This window comes from Meleagris gallopavo, chromosome 20, assembly GCF_905368555.1.
Source record: "Meleagris gallopavo chromosome 20, MGAL_WU_HG_1.1, whole genome shotgun sequence".
Taxonomy (NCBI): domain Eukaryota; kingdom Metazoa; phylum Chordata; class Aves; order Galliformes; family Phasianidae; genus Meleagris; species Meleagris gallopavo.
Window position 1 is genome coordinate 10,048,862 of NC_139423.1, and position 23,600 is coordinate 10,072,461.

A 23,600-nucleotide genomic window follows, 5' to 3' on the forward strand; every position below is an offset into this window, starting at 1 on the left:
TGGTGTCAGGAGGAGATCTGCTGCCCAGCACTGCCTTGCTGTCCGTTTGTCTGCCCACCACACAGATGCACATCACCCTTCTCCTCATGCACACTCCTCTCTCCAGCCCCCACCCCAGCCCAGTTCCAACCCACCACACCAAGAAGCATTCCCTCGTGTTACACTGCTAACACCAGGAGGGTCACTGGGCTCTAAAATCCCAACCTTGGGCAGCTGCATCCCGCAGCCCCCAGGCAGCCATGCTGCAGCCTGCGTTACCTGTCCTGGAAGAAGCGACGGAACCCGAAGGCAATGAGCTTGGAAACAGACTCCAGGACAAAGATAACGGTGAAGATGTAGTTGCAAATCTTCAGGGCTTCGTCGAGAATCTGTGGTGTGGACAGAGCGCAGAAGTTGGGCGCCAGCTCTGTGCCAGCAGGCCTGCCTTCACCGTGTTCCAGCAGAGCTACTGAGTCCCTAACAGGACAATAGGCTCAGCAGGATGACAGATGTCCCATTAAGATCATCTGCTCCAACCATCAACCCATTCCCATCATCTGCAAGCAGACCAGAGTGGTCCTATGGCCATGGTTCAGCCCTCTGTGCTGTCATCCCACAGCACACCAACCTCAGGGTCATTACGCAGATGCTGCATACCAGAGGATTAGAGACAAAATGTTATTTTCCTAAAGAAAATTAAAAACAAAAGCCTGCCCAGCACTGTTATAATACAAGAGAAATCACGGCTGCTGAGCGGCGGCGGCGAGATGCAACGCCCTCACGAGATTCCAGTGCAGGTTCTGCAGCCAAAAGCATTCCTCATCACCAACTGACTGAATCACACAGGAGCTGGCCGGGCTGTTTGAAGGTGACCCAAACACAAGAAATAACCTGGGCTTGTGCCTTTCCACTTTTTGGCTCCTTTATGATAGGCTGGAGGATACTTTTCCCCTTATTTAATGTCTTTTTTTTTTTAACATTAAGTATTCAAACCATGTGTAGTTTTAGAGAATATTTCCTCCTATTGTGCGCTGTATTTATTCTTTCTGAAAGTAGCTAATAAAAATAAGTACAAGTTATATGGCAAAGGCACCTATTTCCATCTCACTGTTACGCACAAGAGGCTTGATGGCCCAGGACAGGCTGTTTTTATTTCCAGAATATGACCCAAACCCAGAACTGAGCACACTAATACATTAAGATGTATTTTAAGGACCAGCATAGAACCCAGTGCCTGTGAAAATTAAGCCCTATGGGACTTCGGGAGAAACTTTGCGAAGCAGAAAGATTTCACAAATGCAACCTGTTTTCCCCTTTTTCTCCTTTTTTTTTGGTGCGAACATTCAGTCAAACGGAGGGTTTTAATAATGATCCTTTGTAGCTAACGGCACAAATGCTCTCCCACCCCAACGGTCAGAGCAGACACCTCGCACCTAACCAGAGGGCAGAGCTGCAACAGGCTCCAGGTACCGATGGGTACGGCCCGAAGGCAGGGATGGGATGGGTACCTTCAGCAGTGCCAAGGGACGGCCACGGTGAACAGGGCCCCAGACCAAACAGCAGAAGCGTCCTTAATCGTGTCCACCAGCCCCAGCACACTGACCTTCGGCTGCTGGTAGTGCTCCATAGCCATGGTGATCACGTTGAGGCCGATGACGCCCGTGATGAACAAATCCAGGTAATGGCTGGTGCACATCTGGTGGATCAGGAAGCGGAAGCGGGAGTAATCCGAATAGTAGGGCTTGCACTGTGCTTCTGCAGCGGGAGGAGAGCCGAGAGGCACGGCAAGTCACTGCTCTGTGCCTCCGTGCAGTCAAGGCACCCTCACCTCCCACACCGACAAATTCTAGACTGATCGCAGCAACATGCTGTCGTCTCCTTCCCTCCCTCCCCCTCTGCTGCCACGTTACCACCTTTAATACACAGCAGGGCTCCTGTCACCTTACATCCATTAAACACCTTGAGCGGGACATGCGCTATACTCAGCCTTACGGCATCAGGGATGAGGTGAGCTGGGATCATTGTGCTGAGGAGTGTTTTCACCATTGGGAAATTTCAATTAAGTTTAAATTAAGCCGACAATTTTGGTTGCTGCTGAGCTTAGAAAGTCCCCAAAGCATCCAAAAGCCCAATTAGCAGTCAGATGCTGGGGACAGATTTTAGTACCAATGGCTTAGAAGTAAAGGGCATTCAGTTAGCGGTGGGCTTTGCAAGAGAAGTAATTTGGTCCTATTATGTTCTTTGCAATAAACCGCGGAGAGAACAAAATTCAACACTTGGGCTGTCAGAGCAGTGAAGAACGGTCCATAAAAATACCACGGGAAACTGATCAGTCAGCCTCAGCCATTAGAAAATAACGATTCTCCATTTATACAAGATTACCAGAGCACAGATTTCGCTGTACAACTCATTCCCGGGTCAGGCTGCCTCAGAATGACACGTGCTCTTTAGACCCCAAATGTTCCCAGAGATAAACTCATTTACTCACCTAATCTCTAATGAGGAAATGCCAAGGCTGAGTATATAATTCAGTACCATTTTCAAGGAGGCATTATAATGCAGATTGAAGTGGAAAGGACTGTCTTGAATATGTCAGAGTGTAATATTACTCTACTAATTAGATGATCAACTGGTTATGAAAATTGTTGAGCTGTAAGAATTACACGGCTTGATATTTTCTGCAAATGTACAGCTTGATGCATTGCTCCGAGCAGAAAGTTGGGCAGAACGGAGCTGTGAAGGCTGGGCTTCAGCTGCCCTCGGGGAAGACTAATTTTTGAAGATTAAGTTTTGCCTGGAAATAGAATTCGCTTTGTCAATGGTCAGAGGCATTGCAATCAAAGCCATAGGCTGAATGGCTTTGTGCATTCCCTGCTTCACAACAGGATCCTGAAAATCAGAGTTGCTTTGGTTTTTCCATAGAGACAGGCTTTTCCCCTACAGCCCGGGCACCAGAGAGACAAACCAGTGAGAGGTTTTATTCTGTAGGGGTTTGGAATGTCCACAGTTTGGCCTCAGTGCAGTCACATTAAAGGCAACGTCAACATTCACTTTCTGACCTGCAACGCTTAGGTGCTTTAGGTGATCTGTGCTGGAGTGCTAAAGCACGGCACTGATGGAAAGGCCTGCAGGACGAATTCCCGCGTTGAATCTATTGAGTGCTTACAAAGAAGCAGACCAGCAGCTGCTGACTCACTCATAAGCCTATGTCAGATATCTTGGAATCTGCATAAATCTCCATAAAGTCAAGATATCTCGATCACATTATGCTAAGTTATGAGTAGCAAATTAACTAAAATGTTTGAATACAATTAAGTCAGGAACAGGACCTATTTTTATGAACCAACTTATCATCTCAGTAAGAAACACCATCGTAATTGGATCACTGCTCTACATTTATGTATAATTCACATTCAAAAAGAAAAATGTCAGTGTTTCTGCCTTTTCTTGCAGTGGATTTACTTATGAATAATCGCACTGGAATTCATGTTTTTTTCAGCTTTGATTGACAGGTAATTCCAAATCCTACAGAATAGCACCGACACCATTAGAACAGAGAGAGGATTTAGAGAGAGGCTGTAAAACATCCCCTGTGCAGGGATCTGCACCTGGATGAGCTGCTGCGTGACCTTATAAGCAGGGTTGCTAATTGCTCGTCTACCTCCCCCCTCCCTGCAGCACCAAGGCTCCGCCTTGCCTTTCCCAGCACATCCTCAGGGTTTCCATAGCCAAACATCTCCGGGTGCCGCCTTAGAAAACCGCTGTTGGTAAACACTTTGTCCTTCACCATTAACTTTGCGAGGAGGGGATTTGTCAACCCTGTTTATAAATCAGACCAGCGCTCATCGCCCCGTGCTCTGCATGCTGGCCATGCAAATCAGTGCAGTACTGAAATCACCTGGTGATGAACCAACCACGCACCCACAGCATGCTGCCCGACACACAGCACTGTGCCTAGGGAGGCAGGGAGCTCCTGCTGTCATCTTAGTGCCACTTCTATAGGAGCAGTGCGTTTCTGCACAGCCCTCGGGTGGTACTGGTGTGTAATTACCCAGGTGCAAAGCCCCTGCCCCCTACTGCACAGTGTTCTTTGGAATTATTGCAATAAAGATCTAAACAATACCAACATCTTGGGAAATACAGACATCTGTTAAACTCCAGGTGGTGAACTTCACAACTAACACAACACCACATTACTGTACTGTTACAATACACTGTGTCAAGAACAACAAGAGCTCTGGGTTAGTCTCGGTTATCGCTGAAAGGTTAACTGGCTTCCCGGCACACGTGGTGTTAAAGAAACGAGGAGAGCAAATGAACAAAAGAAAGAATTGGCAGAATGAGAATGTGAGAAAATGGGAAAATACAGCAAAAGCCCACTACAAAACATCAGGCTGGTAAACAGGATGTAAATCAAGCTGCTTCACCGTGGCTGCAGGCCAGGAGCGGGGGCGAGGGAGCTGCCTCAGATGGAGATGCAGCTCCTCTGGATACAACCAGCTCAGGCTGCGGGTACCGAGCAGTTTCCTCCTAGCCCAGGTAGGAAGGTGATCTGGCAGAGGGAGACGGTGGTCCTGGGAGCCCACCTGCTTCTCCCCACCCTGGAGACGGGCTCTGTAGGGCTGCAGCAGTTGGGTCGATGCCTGGCACAGCAGCACCAGCCTTCATTGTTACAAGTCTTCCACTCAGGTTGTTTCCCAAGCAGGGTTTCCCTGCTCCTCCCTGCAGCACCCCATGGATGGGGAGCACAGGCAATGCCTGCCAACGGCTGGGAGCAGAATGCTGCAGCCTGCCTGGCACATCCGAGCATCTCACTGTGCTCTGTCCTCAGCTCCCCCCGAGCCCACTGCCTAAGGCAATGCTACTGATCAACCTGCTGCACACCCAGCCCCGCAGCGCCCCACTGCAGGAGATGGGATGCAGAAGGGCCCAGGGGACAGCCCTGGGGGCACTGGGCAGATATGACAGCCCCATAACTGCAGTCCCTCACTGGCTGCAGGACAGCTGGTGTCACCGCTGGCGCAGGGCTGCCTCCCAATATTGCCCTGTCAAGAGAGAAATTGCTGCTTTCCCCAAAGTGCCTTTGCAGCCAGAGCTGCGTGGGCACAGGAAATTGGAATTCACGAGAGTGGGACAATTTCATTACAGTCTCCTCTGGCTTTTCCCTTCTTCTCTAATAAGGGAATTAACTCCTTTGCAGGTCTGGGTATATCTGGAGGACAGCAGCAAGCCGTGAGCAATGAGCCTGTGACGCAGCTGGATTTACAAACTGTATCAGGAATATTATTAGGTTTGAAAGTAGTTTGCACTGAAGGAACTTTCTGCTTTTTCTATTTAAACAGAGCATTTTACTTGGCTTTTATTGTACTGAGTGGATTTATAAAAAAAAAAAAAAAAGAGAAATAAAAAGCAAAACAGAAAATAAATTATTTCCACTGTGAAGTTTCCAGTTGTGACAGAACGCAGGCTGATGAAAAAATAAAAGGAAAACTATAAAACTGTAATATCTCAGTGAGCACCAGGCAGCAGCACACAGCACTCCGTCTTATCTTCACATCAAGAGGAAGGCAGTCCCTCGGGAACCACCCATGTGTGTGGGTCTGAGGCTCACACCTGTGGGCATCCCCTGAGCCATGGGAAGACCAACCCTCACCCCGCACCGCCCCACGGGGACCAGCTGGGCAGCCCCACATTCTCTGAGATGAGACCCAATGGAAAGGCAACACAAGGCAACACAAAGCACAGCCCGAGTCTGCATGGATAATGGAGGGGACTGGAACGAGTTCAATGCCTTAAAAAGAAAATAAAATAACATAAACCAGGCTCAATGCAACTGTGCATGAGCAGAAGAGGCATCACAACCAACCAAACAACAAACGCAGCCCCACACACAGTGGGACCCCAGCACTGAGCGAGGTCTGACAGCCAGCACTGCACAAAGAACAGAGCCTGGCAAGGAGGGCGAGAACGAAGGCACAGAAATAAAAGCACCAGGAATGGCAGTGGGAAGGGATCGATCAAAGCATGTTGTGGTAACTTCCACCGCAGCCCCAGAAATACAAAGGTGCGAACCTCTGCCCCCACAGCTGTCCTCCGTGCCCGAAGCCAACAGCCCTCACCTTGCAGCTGTTACTCAATCTGTGCTCTGTGCAATGACAGGTGGATGGATTTTTCACAAGCGAGAGTTTCAACGGCACAGTTTTCCCCAGATATTATTTTTGTTAGAAATTATAGCTATATTTGTTTCTATGTTGGCGCCTCCTTAATTATTCAGCCTAATGTTCGTGAGCTACAAATTAAACAAAACACTTGGCTGATCAAAGCTTCTTCTGACAATAAAAGGAGACAGACTTATGGCAGTGCACAGCCCGAGTCCTGCAGAGGGCACAAGGCAGCATCTTTACTCTTTTTAACCCAGGAGATGCCCTGTGGATGGAGCAGCTCTCAATCAGTGAGAGGAACTCATAGGTTCGGTAGAACTACAGATAATCCCCGCATCAGAGCATCATGCAATTGGGTTGGAAGGGACCTTAAAGATCATCTTCTCCCAGCCCTGCTGGAGGTCAGCATGGAGAAGATCTTGGATCTTATCCTGCTGAGTACTGTGCTTCCCTGCGTGGAACAAGGGTGGAGAAAGTATGAAACGCTCTCCCTATGTGGCCCTGCCCGCCTTCGAGAGACACTCCTGCAAATCACTCACACCCTCAGTCCATGGTTGGAAAGCCAGAGTAAACAAATCAAAGATCCCTTTCATAGTTGAGTCATTACTCTCTGAAATAAAACTAAACAAACAAACAAAAGAAAAAACACAAAGAAAAGCTACGAGAAGTCTGACAGTGCTTCAACGAAAGCCAGAAGAAAAAAAAAAAGGAAAAAAAAAGATGACTGAAAAACATAAGATGACCGCTGGATAAATTAAGGATTGGCAAGTGTGAGTCCTGAGCCAGGCCGGCAGACCTGCAGTCAGAACGAGAGCCGTGTGCCACGAGGGAAGCGCCGAGCCTTGCACCACACACAGGTTTAGTGGGATGCCTCCGAGCAGCGCGGCCAGAGTTAGTTACACAGCACTGCCATTCACGGGACACAACGCCACAGCTGCCCAGTACCTGGCACCGCGCTGGCTGTGCTCTCCATTAACACATCATCCAGCATTAGATCTAAAAGAACGAAACGGCATTAATCATCCGGCAGGACGCGCAGCGAGACTCCCCTTCCCCGTCACAGGTTCCTACGGCTCTGCATTGCCTCCATTCAGTATCTCCTGGCGGATGCTCTCCTTGCATCTCGGGGAGGGCAGCTCAGGTATTGGGGCTCATCGGGAAAAGCGAAGGGCTCTCGTGCTTTTCCCGTGGTGGGAGCCCACGAGAATGCCCTGGCTTGGTGATGAGGAGGAGGCAGTCCTGAAGGACAGAGTGGGTACCTGAGGTAGGGCACACATCCTGCTGGGCCAGCGCCTGGCAGCAGCCACTGCATTGCCTACACCTCACCAAACCGGGGTCCCACACACTTCTCTGCTTTGCAGATGTCAGACTGGGAAACTGCGTTTGAAAAGTCTATGAAGAAAAACAACCGTTAGATGGGCTACATCTGGCTGCGTGGAAAACAGACATCTGTGGGTGGGTGTGGGCGCTGGGGGACGCTCAGAATGCCCTGCCAGGAGCCCCCATGCAGCTGTTGGTACAGTCCCTAACTTGGCATCGCCTGCAAGCTCCCACCATGCAGGATGAAGCAATGGTATCTATGGGCTCCTAAGGCAAAGCTGGACGAGGTTTAAAGACAACGTTTGGCTGAATGCGAATGGGCAAAACTGTTCTGAAGAGATTTGGAGGGCTTCAGACTTCGCTCTTCAAAGGTTTTTATGGCGATTGAATTCTCAGCAATATTTGACCCTCAATAAAGCAGCTGCTTATTGCCTCTTTAATTAGACATTTCATGGGACTGAACGAATAACTGTATCTCCAAGAACGTTTTGTGATTCCTTCCCACTAGGAAACTGCCCAGACTTGCATCTTCTCATCATCTGGTTCCTCCAGTATGATAAATAAGGTCATAAGTAGTAACTAAACATCTATTTTCCTTCTACGTCTGCCTTCCAGAACTGTGACTTTAAATAGGGATCTTTCTATTTGGTGTTTAAAAGCATTTTCCACCATCAGCCCGAAATTGCGTTTGGGAAATCGTGCTGACCGAAAGAGGCTCCCAGGCAGCACCAGCTCCTTCCACCTGTACTGCACTCAGCTGAGAGCGGTCTGAAGCGTTTGCAGGGAAAGGTGATTGCAGGTAACTGGTGCTAAAAAAAAAAACTCAAGAAAGGCTGATGGTCACAACTCACTTAAAGAAAGAAAAATTTGCTTACCCATCCCAAGCATCACTAAATGCTCCAAAAGGAGGGATCTCCAGGTAGAGACCCTTTCCTTGTGGCAGCCAGCCCTTAAATGAGGCTCAGAGAGGGGTGGAACCTTCTGGTCACACAGGTGAGTTGCTTTCAGCTGCGCTCCCAGGGCTGCCTGTGTCCCTTCTCCAGGTGCTCAATCATGGGTTCAATCAGGCTGTCACTCAGTAATTCCCATTCAGTATTCTTCGTTGCTCCCAAGGGAAGCCTCCATCTTCCCAGTGAGCATCAAGGGAGACAGGCTCTTGGCATAAAGCAAACCTTGCTGCCCAGAGGCTGCTGTGATAATGCTACTGGTGACAAAACCTGGGAAGGTAATGGGACCTAAAGACAAGGGAAAGTGCTGCATGAGTGCTGAATGGAGAGAGGCTGAGACACGATTGTGCTACGTGGCTGAGCAACTAGGCCTGCCACAGCTATTAAATGGCTCCTAGATTATTAAAAAAAAAATAAAACTGACTTCTTATCACCAGCTTTCAGAACAAGTGTTTGATCAGACAGTCTCTTAAACAGTACTGAAGTCTGTCAAAGATAGAGATGTGAGAAGGGACGTAGAGAGAAGCAAAGACAGACTGGGGGGAGGAGTGAGGCCGTGGACACAAAGGGTGAGGAAGAACCTTTGGGCAGAGGAGACCATGTGAGAAGAGTACGTCTGACTTTGGCCTGACCCTGGCTGACTTATTCCTTAATTTTTGAACCAAAATAAAAAAAACCACAACACCCAAAGACAAAGATAGAAGACTATTGACAGAGTGGAGGCTGAGCACCTTTCCTTTTCAAAGCCTCCTCTAGAAGGTCTGCAGGTGTGCACACAGAGCTCAGGGCTCAGTTCATTTTGCATCACTGCCATTTTGCCTCCTTAGTTACTCTCCTCCACCTCTTTCGTTTTCTAATCTGTATTTCTCAAGCAAATGCTTTGATATGTTTCTCTGAGGGGTTTCTAAGCATTACTAGAACGAGATGTCTCCATTATTTTATTACACTCTTGAATAGCAGTGGTGCTACCATGCCAAAAAATAATCCTGCTTGATAAATGAGACAGGTGGCATCACTGTGGCATTACAAGGCTGTAATAAACCAAATAGTGAATCCAGTTATCAGCAACAATGCTCATGACTTGGAAGATTGACGGTGCCATCCGGCACTGCGGATCTTTGTAGTTGTCACTATTTGTGTAACACTGAGCTCTGCCATCCAAGAAGCTCCAGGTCTGGTTATCATTATTTTTTAAATTTAAATAACCTCCAATGGGAAGGTCATTGCAAATCACGCAGTGATTGAAAAGGCTTCCGTGTCTCCTTGCTCAGCCTAAAATCACACTACTTCCTTCATGCAAATTTCATAGCTGGACATGCTTTTAGGAGAAGAATGATCACCAGACGCGAGGCAGGGAGGGGAGGGAGAGGGGATTGTGTGGAAGGTCAAGCAGGACTCAGAAAGATGTGGAAAGACTACCGACCAGCCATCTGTTTCTCCTTACTCCTTCTCTTTTTCTCCAGCCGGCGAAGCCTCTTCTCCTCCCTCCTCTTGGCTTCTTCCTCCTCCTGGTGCTGCCGACACTTGTGGAAGTTCTCCACCACGACCCCCACGAACATGTTGAGCACGAAGAAGGCCACGATGAGCAGGAAGGAGATAAAGTAGAGGAGCATCCACGGGTTGTAGTTCATGACTGGCTGCAAAGGGGATGGAAGGCAAATGTCAACGAAACCTCAAAAAAAAAGGAGCAAATGGTTACAGCTGCTACATCCGAAATCTGGACGGTGGGCGATCCTCTGCGGCAGGGCAGTGCGCTCTGCCCCCTGTGACAACCACAGCTTTCTGGGCTGGTTCAGCAGAGCAGTCCCAAATCACAAAGTGTGCTCAGAACCACGTCTGATCTGCCGGCAGCATCCCCTGCAGCCATCGTCGCCCTCACTGAAAACCCAGACCCACAGTGAGCTATTCTGTTCTCCCGAAATGCTCTAAATTCTAACTTTCTCTCTTCAGCAAGTGCTGTTCATCTGCTATGGCCTTACTACACCAACAGTGTGGCAAAATCTGTAGGGAAAAGGCTGGCTTCAAGCCCAGGGCTCCTTGCTGTGCTCCCTCCTGACCCACTGCCCTTTTGTCCTAGCCGCATTTCTGGCTCCTTGCAGCTCATACCTGCTGGTCAACTCCCACTGCATCCAGGCCGTCGTACATGATATCCACCCAGCCATCCTTGGAGGCCAGCACAAAGAGAGACATCAAGGCCTAGAAAAACACAGAGGAGAGTTGCAAGGAGTTGCAGCAGAGATTTTTCACTTGTAACACTTGACTCCTTTTAGCCCTTTCCTGTCTGGATATTGTCATTACCTGGCTGATAATGGGGCACTTTGATGCCCAAGGTTTCTCCTGGCAGCAAAAACCCATCAGTGTCAGAACATGGTTCAGCAACGAGTGCTAATTCGGAAACCACAAAGCTGAACACAAAGCAGCTTCGTTTCCACCCCCCAGGTCTCTACTGCTCCCTGCTAATTAGTCCTCACCATGCAGCTAAAATAAGGCAGCGTTGCAGAGATGGTTGGATGTGTCCAGCTCTATTAGACAAACTCTTCTGCAAGATATATTTGGTTTGTTATGTAGCAGTGAAGCAATTAAGTACTCCACAAAGCCACATGTGCTTGTTCTGTTCTGAAAAGAAGTGTGTGGCTGCTTGGAAACACCACCTTTGGGATTTACAGAGACAGAATGCTGTGTGTGAACTGAATATTTACTGTGACTGGCAGTGCCCTGTAAGAAAATCCCATGGGATAATAATGCACAGGTTTTAAGTCAAGGAGGTAAAGGAGCAAAGAAGCAGATTACCGTGCTATTAATACCTGGCCGAGATTATCAAAATTATACTTGTGCCGGACCCATTTGTAGCTTGCTTCTGCACAATCCGATTTATTTGTGATGTTTCTGGTGTCCTCCCCCTGGCAGATAAAAAACTTGCCTTTGAAAAGCTGCAAAACACACAAAGAGGAGAGGAAAGGTAATGGCTCAGACCACAGTATTTCTCAGCACAGGGAATTCTGCACAGCCCATGCAGCCAGAGGAGCTGAGGGAAATCGCCGCGTTCATGTGGGTTATTGACTGAGCAGCCTGCCTGATCTGTGCCTAATGAGCAAACGCATCATTTCACACCATTCTGGGCACCCACGTGGGGCATTCGGAGCTTCGGTTCGGCGCCCTGAGAGCTGCCTGCAGCCCTTTGCTGCCAGGCTCATTGCTGGGGCACGCGGGTTGGCTCTGCGACCCAGCTAACAGTGCTGGCAGTGCCGGCCTTGGAGCCGCCGGGCAATGCGGTGCGAGCGGGCCGAGCCAGCTGAGCACAGGTGGCACTCGGAGGCACAGCCGTGAGCTGTGCTGCTGGCGGGCAGAAGGGACGCACTGCAGGGAAGCCGAGGTGCTGCAGCTGGGCTCTGCTGCGTGCTGGGCTGGCAGCGCCCCGTTTCGGATCTGAATGCTGTTCTCCAACTACTGCTGGGCTCTGAAAATATTCCTCGTGTGAGGCGTCAGGCTGGTGCCGGATACCTGACCCTGACCTTCCTTCCTTTGGTGTAAGCCAGGAGAGATGCAGCTCCTGGGAAGCAAACTCCTGATCTACAAACGCCCGAGGAATGGCAGCCTCCCTGCACTTAACTGCAGGCAGTGGCAGGGATGAGGACTGCTTCAGACATGATTGATGCCGGCGGAACGGAGGGGCTCGCAGCCTGCCAGACAGCCAGGTTTATTTGCTGATAGAAGCTGCTGTTTCGGGGAAAGCTGGCAACCTGCTCCTTAAAACACCACTTGGGTATACAGAGAAATGATGCTGATGGGTTTTGATCTGCTGTTGTAGATGAATATCAGTAGAAATAATAGCGAACAAGATAAACCCACACATTACTCCACGGGTTTCCTTCAGGAACCCGCAGCAGCAGAAGGATGTTCTCCAGGCACGCAAAGGTAATCGCCATCCAACGCAACCATAAAACTCTTGGATGTAAGAAGAGTATTCCCTGATCTTCCCGTGGAGAAACACTATCATGTGTAAGGCAGACAAGGGAGATATAGCTTGCACAGATCAGAAAGTTTTAATTAAGCAGGAAGGTAAACAACTGTTCTAATATATTGTCTATAAATACAATTTCTCCTGGAGCCGGACCGTAATGCCCGTCAGGTGGGAGCAGTAACACAGCTCCTAACTGGGTTTGGAAACGCAGAGCCTGATCTGTAAGAATGCTGATTGCTGGTGGGGCGTCAGTCGGAGCTCCAGCTTCCAGCACTGCCAGAAGGGAAAGGCCGAGGGTTTGGCAGTCTGGTGCTTGTGTCTGATTAATCACCATCCACACGTGGATGAGCACCACGACAGCAGCAGTCTGGCTAAGAGGAGACGCCGTTAGAAGCTCCAAGTCTGAATTGTCATCGCATAAAGCGCTATCAACTGTACTTTGATCTCCTTCACATGGGAAAACCAACTGTAACTTGGAGGGATCATCTTTTTATAGAAATAGTTACAGCCCTCATCTCACCCCTAATTACGCATCAACATTAACCGAGAACTTTGCTTCCTGAATACAAGATCAGCCTTACTCACATCTACCCCTGCAGCACATCCATAGTCACGACAATTTGACAGAAGACAGCAAGTCACAGGGGAAGCAATCACAATTAGTAGGGAGGAAATTCAAAGGGCGCACTGCAGGTTTTGTTGGTTGGCATCAATTTTCCCGTGCCTGAATTTTGTACCGTTTTACAGGATATGCTTAGCTTTAAGAATCGCCTCAGTATAAGGGATGGAGCTGGTTAGCTGTGACGGAGCCAATCCAGCTGCCCATGGTTATGGATGGCACAATTCTCTCCTCTGTTTATTTCCAATGCCGCATTTATTATTTATACAGCATATTAGTAAAAAACATTACATAAGACACTATTCTGAAACAAAGCAAAGCAGAGCTGCTTCCCAAAGCTGGCTGCAACAGGGCAGGTAAACTTCAGAGAGAAATCAGTGTTGTGTCAGAATATTTATGTGATACAATCTCTTCTTCTCAGGTAATGGGAAATCAATTAAACAGGAAACTCTGCCACTTTTTCCCCTGGGTTCCTGCATTGCTAGGACTGAGGATATTGCTAGCAGTGCCAGCAGGAATCAGGCTTGGAAATCTCTGCTTCTGCAAGCTCTCAGTTATACAAACTGTCAGAATCTGAATGAATCTCCAGGTCAAGGTCTCTCTGGAGTTTATACACCAGCGATTTCAGCCTTGAAAACTTCTATTTCCCTATTGCTTTAAGCCTGGGAGGAAGGTGGAGGGGAGATGTCCCCGTGTTATCTCATAGACTGAACAGGAATGGGATTTAAGTTTCCCTGAGCTGAGGTTTGCTGGCAGTACACGTCATGCTTCAGGCCTCACTCTACTGTGGTGTGGCCAGGGGAAGAAAGAAAGCGGAGGAATAGTTTGATTTATGTCCTGCTGCAGGCAGAGCAGAAGTCCTCGTGGTGGGGAAGCGATGAAGAAAGCCCATTCTGTGCCTTTGAGGGCGTCATGGTGTTGGCTTTCGTACCACTGCATGCACTAGGAAAGCTTCAAGTTCAACACATCAAGTGACACGCAGCCACGTCTGGAACTTCGGAAATAAATATTTTGAGAGCACTAGAAAGGCCACGCTGTGCTGCTGAGGTGGGACCAAGAGCTGCTTAAGCCCTTGGGTCTGACTCATTCTGGCACAATTAACTATGGCACAATTACAGATTCAAAACCAACACGCATTTCTTGAGCGTGGGCACAGGACCTCGACGGAGCCACAGAGAGACAAACCTGATGCTGCTCCGTGGCTTTGATCACTTTTACTTCAGCTACTGCTAGCGATGCACGTGGCTGCTCACTGCTGTTAGGCTATATTCGTTAGTGAGTTTTTAATGGCTGACTAATTATGGGAATGCCGCTGCTTCCTTGCTAGAAGAAAGAGCTCCCCAGGAAGCTTTGGTTTCAGAAGGGTGCCCAGTGGTACAAACAGCAAACTGAGACCAGCCAGGGCTTGTACACTTATTGCCTTGGCGCAGAGGCATACAGGGACTCACCTGAACTCCCAGGATCCCAAAGATTATGAAAAAGGCACAGCAGATGACCACAATGTTCCCGATGGGCTTCAGGGATGACATGAGTGTCTCCACCACCAGCTTCAGTCCTTGGGCTCGACTAATGACTCTGTGGGGGCAAAAAAGCACAAAGCCTATGTCAGTCCTGCTTGTGCCCGGTTCTGCCTCTGATGTGGAAAAGAATGGCAAATAACTCAAAAATCAGGATGGGAGAAGCAGTTCTGGAAGAGTGGCCTCCGTGGCCGTTGAGGGAGAGGGGTCTCTGCCTATGCACACAGGCACGTGTGAGAGAAGAGGAGGAGAGCACATGTGAGGAGGCAGGAAGGTCAGTGCAGGAGGAAAGGCAGATATAAGGGCTGGCCTCATATTTTTCAAGCTTGGAGTGATGGTTTTATCCAACCCACTGTCGATCCTCAATCCATTTCCTGATCAGCTTCTTACACTGCCACTCATTATGGCATTCTTCTCTTTCTCTAGTTTGGTCAGAAGCTCTCTACTTTCCAGCCTGCACCACACCTTCCCTGGGATGCAGCCTCCTGCTTTGCTTCATGCACAAGCACACACCTGTATGTCTGTAGCACATCCAGGACTGCAGAATCCTCCCAGAGTGTTTTCTGTGTAGTTTCAGGCAAAGCTCCTCATTTCTCCACTGCTGGAGAAATGCAGCAGCTGCTCTTACAGCTGCCTGCAGACCCGGTGTGCCCAAAACCAGGACCTGTGTGTGCCCAAAACCAGGACCTGTGTGTGCCCAAGAGAGCCCCTCGATGCCCCGGGGTCAGCTTGGCACCCACCACATGGAACCATTGCTGGCATCCAGGGAACGTCCCCAGCAGGAACACAGGCACCCAACCCTTCTGCAGCTGCACTCTGCCACGTACTGCATAACATTCCAGGCTACATGGGAAGGTGGGGGAGAATAATGAGCACATCACAACAGAAGCATGGCAGAATATCCATATAAAAGAGGAGAAACCGTACTTCGCTCTCAAAGGCCGCACTGTGATGAAAGAACAAGGCTGATGTGCGTCGGCTTAAGCGCGTCTCTCCACGCTGGGAAGATGAACGAGGTGTTCAGGCTCACGGCCACGGAGGTGCAGAGCTGGAGCTCTGATAAAGGCACCTGATGGGGCTGCGTGCCTCTCTCCCGCTGCCAGCCGGAGCTCAGCGTTTTGCTGGCTCTGTACTCTGCCACAGAAGCTTCCAACTCAGGAGATTTGATGATTCTGTGATTCTGAGCTGTGCTTTCCCAAAGCAGAAATAGCTTCTGCAGCAGGAGAGGGAAGGAGGGAGCCGGGGGCTGCTCCCAGTGCTCGGTGCTGACGGGGGCCACTAAAACTTCCCCGCCCGCTTGTTGCTGCCTGCTTCTCTCTTTTGCCATCGAGTCTTCTCACCGCCTCTGCCGTTTGGCCCCAAATGCAGCTGCACCGCCTGGAGCACAGCTTGGAGCTCTGTCGCCTGGACAGAATCCAATTCCTTCTCCTCTCTCTCCCCCTCCCTGGTCCCGTTGCTCCCAGCAGAGGTCCCCACGGACACATCCTGCTGCCCGACGTGCACGGCCCGGCCATGGGGTGCTGCGGCCCCGTCCTGCCCCACAGCCTGAGCAGACGGAGGGCAGGGAACGGCTCCTTCAGAGGCTGCTGGCATTAAACAGTATCCCGAAAATCTAAAAATTATTTCCTTTTTTCTCGGTTAAATATTTACACGACACGTCAAGGGTAAATCATCAATTATCTTTTTAAAAAAGAAACAGATGGTGGTATTTTCATCTGCTCCCTTCCCAGCGACACACAAGAGGCAGATGCTGCTGCTACTCACGCTAGGTGTCTCTCTCAGGTAGCTCTTACGGCTCCTTAATCCCAGCACCTCCGACCTGCGGTATTCCAGGAGCTGAGGAGGGCCTGGGGGGCTCAGGGAGCAGGAGGACCGCAGGCTGAGATGCCCCACGGGATGCTGTGCCCCTCGTGCAGGCAGCTCGAGACTGAATCTCTCTTCTGGATACTCAGATGTTCCTCAGATGTTCTCACACGGTACCCTTATGCTGTCCTGAGTGAAATATTGCAGCTGCAGCACTACAGATGGGAAACTGAGGCATAGGAGAAGCACAGGTTGTGTTCTGAGAGGTCTGCAGGCAGCTTGCTTCCAGTGACTGCAATAGACATTGGGCACACTGGGATCTCGGCTGAGGTCTTTTGCCCACAGCTATGCAGGGATGGATGTCGGGTCTTCTAACTTGAAGGCCTTTGGCCTAACTACTGGAACATCCTTAAATTCTGGGGAAAAAGGGCAAAATGTAGTCTCCAGAGTCTAAAGGTGATAATTTTCTCCAACAGTTATTAAGAAAACCTATTTTAGAAATAATAAAGTGATTTCCCTCGTGGTAGGCTGTTTGGTATCCAGCAGAGAAGGAGGAGGTTGCTCATCTGGCTCAGCAAAGTCGCGTGTACTGAGAATAAAGGGCTGAGAAGCTGCAGCGTTTGGCTGCTCTCTGTTCTGATCAACCGGGGAATTCCTCAAACAAGAATGCATGAGGGTAAAAGCTGCCACCATGCGAGCTCCGTGCCAGTGCTGTTTCCAGCCTTACAGGGAGAGAAGGCTTTGAAAAGATTTTGAAAAATAATAGTTCTTACTAATGAAAACCTTCAGATCTTGGAGCTGCCTCAAAATGACGGTCTGATCCAACGTCGAGGTGAGTCCACGCAGACTCCTGCCGGCTCTCTGGAGAGTCTGATAACTCTCAAAGAAGTGCCAGTGAAATTCTCAGCATTGCCAGATTATTAGTGTCAGCTCCAATATGTCAACACGCAGCATCCCTGCACCTCATCAATATTGCCTGAGATCCTGCTGATATCAGGCTTGCAGACCTGTATTATCTGACCCACCACTCCTGCAATTTACTGCTGAAGGATGCGGCTGATTTGGAGCCCTCCAGTCATGCCAGTCACCGGCGTGGCACGCAGGACAATTTCAGTCTGCATTAAGCATATGATAAATGGAGAAGCTGAAGTTAGACCATTTTTCGTTCAGTGTGAAGAAATGCAAATCCTTCACATTCCTCCTGGACCTACCGGTCTCAGAACTCACAGTGCTGTTAAACCCCTGTGACACACTCCGAAACCACTGCCCTCCTCACCCAGCTGGATCGCATTTGCTGCCTTTAAGCCTGCTAGCCTGAATAGAGCACTCAGATGGAGAGGGAGCACTTAGATGAAATAGCAGATCAACATTAATGGAGACCTTCCTCCACAGATTAAAAAAAAAAGTAAAATAGCAGAGGTGATAGATGATACGATAGAGTCTATGAAATGACTATTTGATACCGCGATGGTATGAAGAGTGAATAATTTATCCATCTGCTTTGAAAGCAAAAGCCCAGGCTCTGTAGGCAGTAAAACAGCACTGAAGTCCAACCTGATTAATTCTAAATACAGTTTCAGTCTTGATTTCTCTTATATCTTAAGCTACAACACTTGATCCCAACAAGAGCAGGTTGAACGCATTAGGAAGGAATGTTATTGTATAAGCAATCTCTCTACTGGCTGAAACATCAGAGGGTCATGGAAACATCTTTGAATGTCACTCCTTTGTGAATATATTTTTGGAATTTTGGTCATAAAACTGGGCTGGAATGCTCATGGATTCAGTCTGGACGCTGATAATCAATCATGCAATCAAAAGCCCATGACTGGCACGCATGGCATTATGTCTGTGCCAATGGCAAAAGCGTGCGTGGCTTCGAGTGTTGCATAAAGCAGCAGGGCTGTTTTTCAGGAGAGAATGAGACAAAACAAGGCAGGTCTTTTTGCAAGAACTCCTTCCAATTAGCAAACAGAAAAGCCAAAGCCAAGGTGACGAGGGCTGTCCCTGCCTTTGAGCTCAGTGACTCCTCTCTGACGGTGTCCTCCTTACTGCCACAGGAAGGGAGCACAGAGGGCAGCCAGGTCCCTTCGTGGTGCTGAGGGTGAGGAGTTACTTTCCAGGAAAGGAAAAGCCACGGCTCGGTCTCCAAAGGGTCTCCGTCTCAGCACAGGGAGCCACGGAGCACAGAGTGCTGCCCGCCATCCCACATCAGTCCAGCTGCAGACGCGGGCAGCGATGGGGAGGTCGCGGAGCCCCCGGGCAGTGGCAGAGCAGGAGGGGCAGGAGGGGTGGGCAGAGCCACGCGGGGCAGCCCAGATGTGCGGCGCTGAGGCAGATGGGTTTCCACATGCCGAGATTTACGACTTACTGAAAAGCCCCGAGTTTGATGGCTGCTTTTTCATTTCCTACAAATCTAATTACAGGGGAATAGAACTGATTGCGAACATATTTAGAGAAAGGGCTTGGTGCTGTCTTTTTACATTTCCTTTGTAGTATGAAGCCGTATGTTGGCTGAAAACTCTCAGACGCTCTCTTGAGAAAACATATCAAATGCCAGCAGGAATGGAATAGCAGAGGAAGGGTCTAACCCTGCACACGCTCCAGATGGCAGCTCTTCCTCCACCCCGCAGCTGCTCGATGGACTGTTCCCCACAGCTGCAGACTGCTCACGGACCTGAGTGGCTGCAGAGGTCTGCATCCCACAGTCGGAGATGGGAAGCTGATCCTGCTTTTACCCAGAGGTATCCAGGTTATTCTGTATTTTGGGTCAAAAATCAGCCAGATCAGAAAAGCAGAGCAGATCCTACAATTCAAAAATAGGGCAGAAACTCCCCCCAGAAACAAGAGCTGATGTGGAAATGCTGTGGGACACACGCAAAAAAATAAGGTCTGAATCTGAGTCAGATAGGAAGTCAGCCTACGGCCAGAGATGAACCACAGCACAGTGAGCTCTGTCCAGACAAAACAATTAAAGCAGCTCGTGTCCTAGAACTCACCAGTCACAACGTGCACATTGCCCACTTCAACAGATTCCCTTCCACAGCTGCTGAGAATATTTGAAAGACACACAAGCATGGGCACGGCCATTGTTATGTACACTTATTATTCGCACCAGAGCAGTAAAACAACATCTTCTGTCAGAAGCAGGGTCCTTTTTGTTGTCATAAAAGTGAAAATCTTGACTCAAAGTGAACCCTTTATAAAGGAAGATATGACAGGCACACAAAGGTGCTTCGAGCAGGAAGGTTAATAAGCTGCTGCATAACCAGAGCAGCAACAGCGGCATTAAAGAGGGACTGCATTGAGCACAGAGCAAAACCTTTGAGCTTGGGGTACAGGACAGGAGCCATGTAGAAGGGGTGGTTCTGGGCAGGGGGTGCTGCCAGGAATGGGGCTGCTTTCACCACACCAAGGACATTTTCAAATTAGTGGGGAATGGAGGGGAAGAGGTTCCTTGCATTCTAGGTTAAGCGGCAGTTCAGTCCCTGTTTCCTTACAAATGATCTGCCACCTGCTACTAATTTCCTCCTGTGTTACAAAAGCCATTGACTGCCTGAAGGAAAGGGGGAGAAGCTGTTAAGCTGCACTTTGCACAGAGCAAATGAGAACACAAATAGCAGGGGATGTGTGTTTTAATGAGCAAAAGAGGCATCGATCAGCTCACTGCTGCACGTGGGGCTGCTCCCAAAGCACCGCAAGAGCCCGGAGCTGCTGAGGGCTCAGCAGAACACTGTCTCTTCCCTTGCACAACTGCTCACAGTCCCCGTGCTCCATAAGGTCTCCTTCACCCTCTGCTCACCTTAAGGGCCGCAGTGTCCTCAGCAGCCTCAGCACCCTCAGCATCCCCAGGATTTTCGTGCCGCTGTCTGACACCATCGAGACGAGGATGTCGATGACGGAGATGAGGACCAGCACCCCATCCAGCACGTTCCAGCTGCTCTTCAGGTAGGCTTTTTCCCCAAAACACAATCCCAGTGCTACCACCTGCCCGGAACAAGGTGCAACAAATTACGACTTTTGCATCTGATGCTTTTTTCCCAGTTAGCAACCTGCTGAGAATGCATTATTTACAGATATGAGTCTGCAAGTCCATTTGCTTCCCAGTATAGAAGCCTAATTAGACAAATCAGCAAAGTGTTGTATTTCAAGGACTGTACAATAACTCCGCAGATATGCCCCGCATTGTCCCTTACAGCTGCTGTGTTTTTAATGCTGCACAGAAGTGTTGCTAACAACTTCAGCTCTGGCGCATAAAGTTGGGTGGTGTTTTATTTCTACAGATTCCTGCAGTAAAGGTGCTGAGTGGCTCACCCAAGCAACCATTTACAAGCTTTGCAAACGTGGAAACTCCAGAAGCTTTCCAGAGAGCAATTGTTCTGCGAGATCATTATGAATTACACAAGAGAGATTTACAGCAATGGGTTTTCTGAGCCTCCCGCCTCAAACCCAGCACAGTGTTTCAATGTGCTCGAGTCTCTGCCTGCTCAGGAAGGCACAGAGCTGCTTAGGTTGTGAGGACAATGGGTTGTTGAAGACAATGGGACTTACATGCATGGCTGACGCTGAGCATGTGCTCGAGAGCTTTGCTGAATAGGGGAGGATTGCTGAATTGAAGCATCCCATAACGGTGTAAATCAAGAGCAACTTCAGTGAGATTGTAAAATGTTTCGATGTAAAATGCACTCAGCATAAGGCGTGTGGTGGGCATTCGAATATGGTTCAGAAGATGAAAACGTTCACCTCCCTGACCGCTGGCAGACCTAGGGGTTTTGCACATCCACTGCAGTAAAACATCACTAATATCATACAGGCACACTTCCCCTCCGGCTTCATTTACCTTAACTGTCATCTCAGTCAGGAAGATCACTGTGAAGATGTAGTTAGAGAGCGTTAGGAAGATCCGTTCCTGTCGAAGAGGAAAGGAGAGACGACGCTTTACACGATGCTTTTAGACAAATGCCATCAGTGGTGCTGAGCTGCCTGCAGCTGTGTCAGCAAGGCGGGGAGGGGCGGCAGCACCGGGCCCTCTGCCCTCAGAGCCCACTGCCCCCCAAAACCACCAGCTGCCCCCGAGCTGCCACCTGCCTCCCCCACAGGCACAGGGACATCGGCTGCCCTTGGAACCCACTTGGCAAATCTCTCTCTGCCCCTCACTGCAGACGTCACCGCACAGTGCAAATATCACCACGCTCCCAAATCCCAGTACATGAAGTCAATGTCAGCGTGGCTGTGCTGCAAGGCCAGCAGGGCCCAGGGGAGGCTGCAGCGTGGCTGCCAGGACGTGTCCCGGCTCCACCGAAGCCAACGGAGCTCTGCAGGCTGCCACCAGCTGAGAGCTGCCCCAAAGGGTCGTTCTCCTGCCCAGAGCCCAGAGCCATGGGCTGGAGCTGGGCAGGGAGCCCAGCAGCCTCATCTCATCTCCCAGTCCCTGCACTATCCACCAGACCGTGCAGTTCTCGCTGCCGCTGTGCCGCAATAGCAGCTAGTGATTACAGATGAGACCACGGCCTGGCTCCCTATCTGTAGTTAGCAGAAACCTTTCCTTTTAATGATGATCATTAAATAAATTACACTTCTCCCTAATCCCTAAGCAATCTCTGATTGCCTGCACTGAGAAATGGACAGCAGAAGGTGGAAGTTGGAAGAAAGTGGTGAGCGTGCCTGTATGCATACAATTGAACCAGCCCCAGTTCTGCTAATAACAATTTGGGATTTATTTCTGCTGCTCCCTACAGAGCAATCCTGTAAGAGAAGCAGATCTCTCGAACAAAATGAGATGCAATTCAAACAGGACAAAACACCTTGGCAACCCTCTCACTTGCCAGATCATGATTTACTGAAAGTGACTCAGGAACCACAGAGCAGTTTGTTTCCATCCTGGGCCCATAATTAATGAGGTCCTGGCCCTGCAGCGTGATTGCAGGAGCTGCGATAGGAACCGTCTTTGCCGGGCACACAAAGGAGTGCTGCAGGGCAGGCGGTGCGTGGGGAAGGGCAGGGAACTGCTGGTGGTGCTGGAGATAAAACAACAATAGCGTGGGGGAGAGACGAGGATATTACAGCCCTGCCTGGTGAGCACGTGGCTGTGTTGGAGGATAATCTCTGCAGCCCATGTCGTGCACTCTGAGATGGGGAGTGTTGGCTGGCAGCAGCGCCCCGTTCTGATAAGCCAGCTGAAACTGGGGCAGGGAATGAGACCTTGTGTGAAGCAGCTAGAAAATCCACAGCTCAGGGAGGCAAAGGACAATTATTTTAACCAACTGAAGCTAAACTAACTCTGGGTTTCCAGATGAGAGGTCTGTCCCTGTGAGCAGGACACGGGCACTGCTCCTGGCAGCCCTGCTCCTCTCTGCTGCACCCACACCGTGGCTCAAGCTCAGCTCCAGCCCTGGCTGCCACACTTCAGTTTCATTTTGGCTACAGACTGATACTGCTGGTGCTGCTGGGTTGCACCAAGCACTACATTACCAGCCAGGCAAGGGAAGGAATTGTCTGCTCTGCACCACACCACTGCCTCTCCACCATGAGCACCGTGTGCAGCTCTGGTTGACACAAAGTACAAACAGGATATACAGCTAGGATGGAGTGCCCAAAGGAGGGCTACAGAGATCATGAAGTGTCTAGAGGAGAAGACGTTTGAAGTGTGGCTGGGTTGTTTGGCCTAGAGGAGAGGGCTCTGAAGGGAGGTCCCATAGGAGCCTCAGAGCCAGAGCTGGCAGGTCTCATGGGACATAGCAAGGGGCTCAAGGAAGCCCAATGGATCTCCAGGGTGTTCCATCTGGGGAGCAGGGGTGATTTCCTCCTGCCACATTGGCTGGCAGGGAGCCCTGCTCTCGTCTCACAGCTGCGAGGTGATGCATCGTGGCTGCGTGATAATCAAAGGAAAAAAATGGATCTAGGGGAGGGACCTCTAATTCAGCAAGAGGACTATGAGGAAAGCTTAAAATAGGCACAGAGCAGCCAAGACTCCGGTTTTGAGGTCTAACATTGAAGATCCATGAAAATGAACAGCCTGACACGCCTACGACAACAAACCGCGATTCTATACGATTGCGATATGAGCAGTCTTTGGAATACATCAGCAAGAGCCCAGCACACATCTCAGCCACAGTCTATGCTAAAATAAAAGAGCAACGGATGGTTCTGCCCCTCTGAGTGATGGAAGTGGGTGCTGTGAGGGTCTGGCTTGAAAAATCTCTACACAATCTATTAAACCAGAATGGTTCAGGGGAATGGAATTACAGTGCACATGTCAATCCAGTTTTCCTTGTGTCACAGCAAAGATCATAG

General features: G+C 49.6%; 1 protein-coding gene across 12 annotated transcripts in view; it reads right to left on the bottom strand.

The window, feature by feature from the left end:
- Nucleotides 1-23,600, bottom strand: part of CACNA1G (calcium voltage-gated channel subunit alpha1 G) — a 108,878-nt gene that overhangs the window by 22,090 nt on the left and 63,188 nt on the right. For 6 of the 12 annotated variants that reach the window (XM_085239982.1, XM_085239979.1, XM_085239981.1 and 3 more), the window contains 9 exons: nucleotides 21,148-21,216; nucleotides 20,110-20,294; nucleotides 14,436-14,562; nucleotides 11,212-11,337; nucleotides 10,514-10,603; nucleotides 9,852-10,044; nucleotides 7,086-7,136; nucleotides 1,583-1,734; nucleotides 259-368 (listed from right to left, as the gene is read on the bottom strand). In XM_085239982.1, the coding sequence (XP_085096108.1) occupies nucleotides 259-368; nucleotides 1,583-1,734; nucleotides 7,086-7,136; nucleotides 9,852-10,044; nucleotides 10,514-10,603; nucleotides 11,212-11,337; nucleotides 14,436-14,562; nucleotides 20,110-20,294; nucleotides 21,148-21,216 (1,103 nt within the window). Of the gene's footprint in view, nucleotides 1-258; nucleotides 369-1,582; nucleotides 1,735-7,085; nucleotides 7,137-9,830; nucleotides 10,045-10,513; nucleotides 10,604-11,211; nucleotides 11,338-14,435; nucleotides 14,563-20,109; nucleotides 20,295-21,147; nucleotides 21,217-23,600 lie in introns of all 12 variants that reach the window. The other 6 variants (XM_085239987.1, XM_085239986.1, XM_085239980.1 and 3 more) reach the window with 2 other exon arrangements.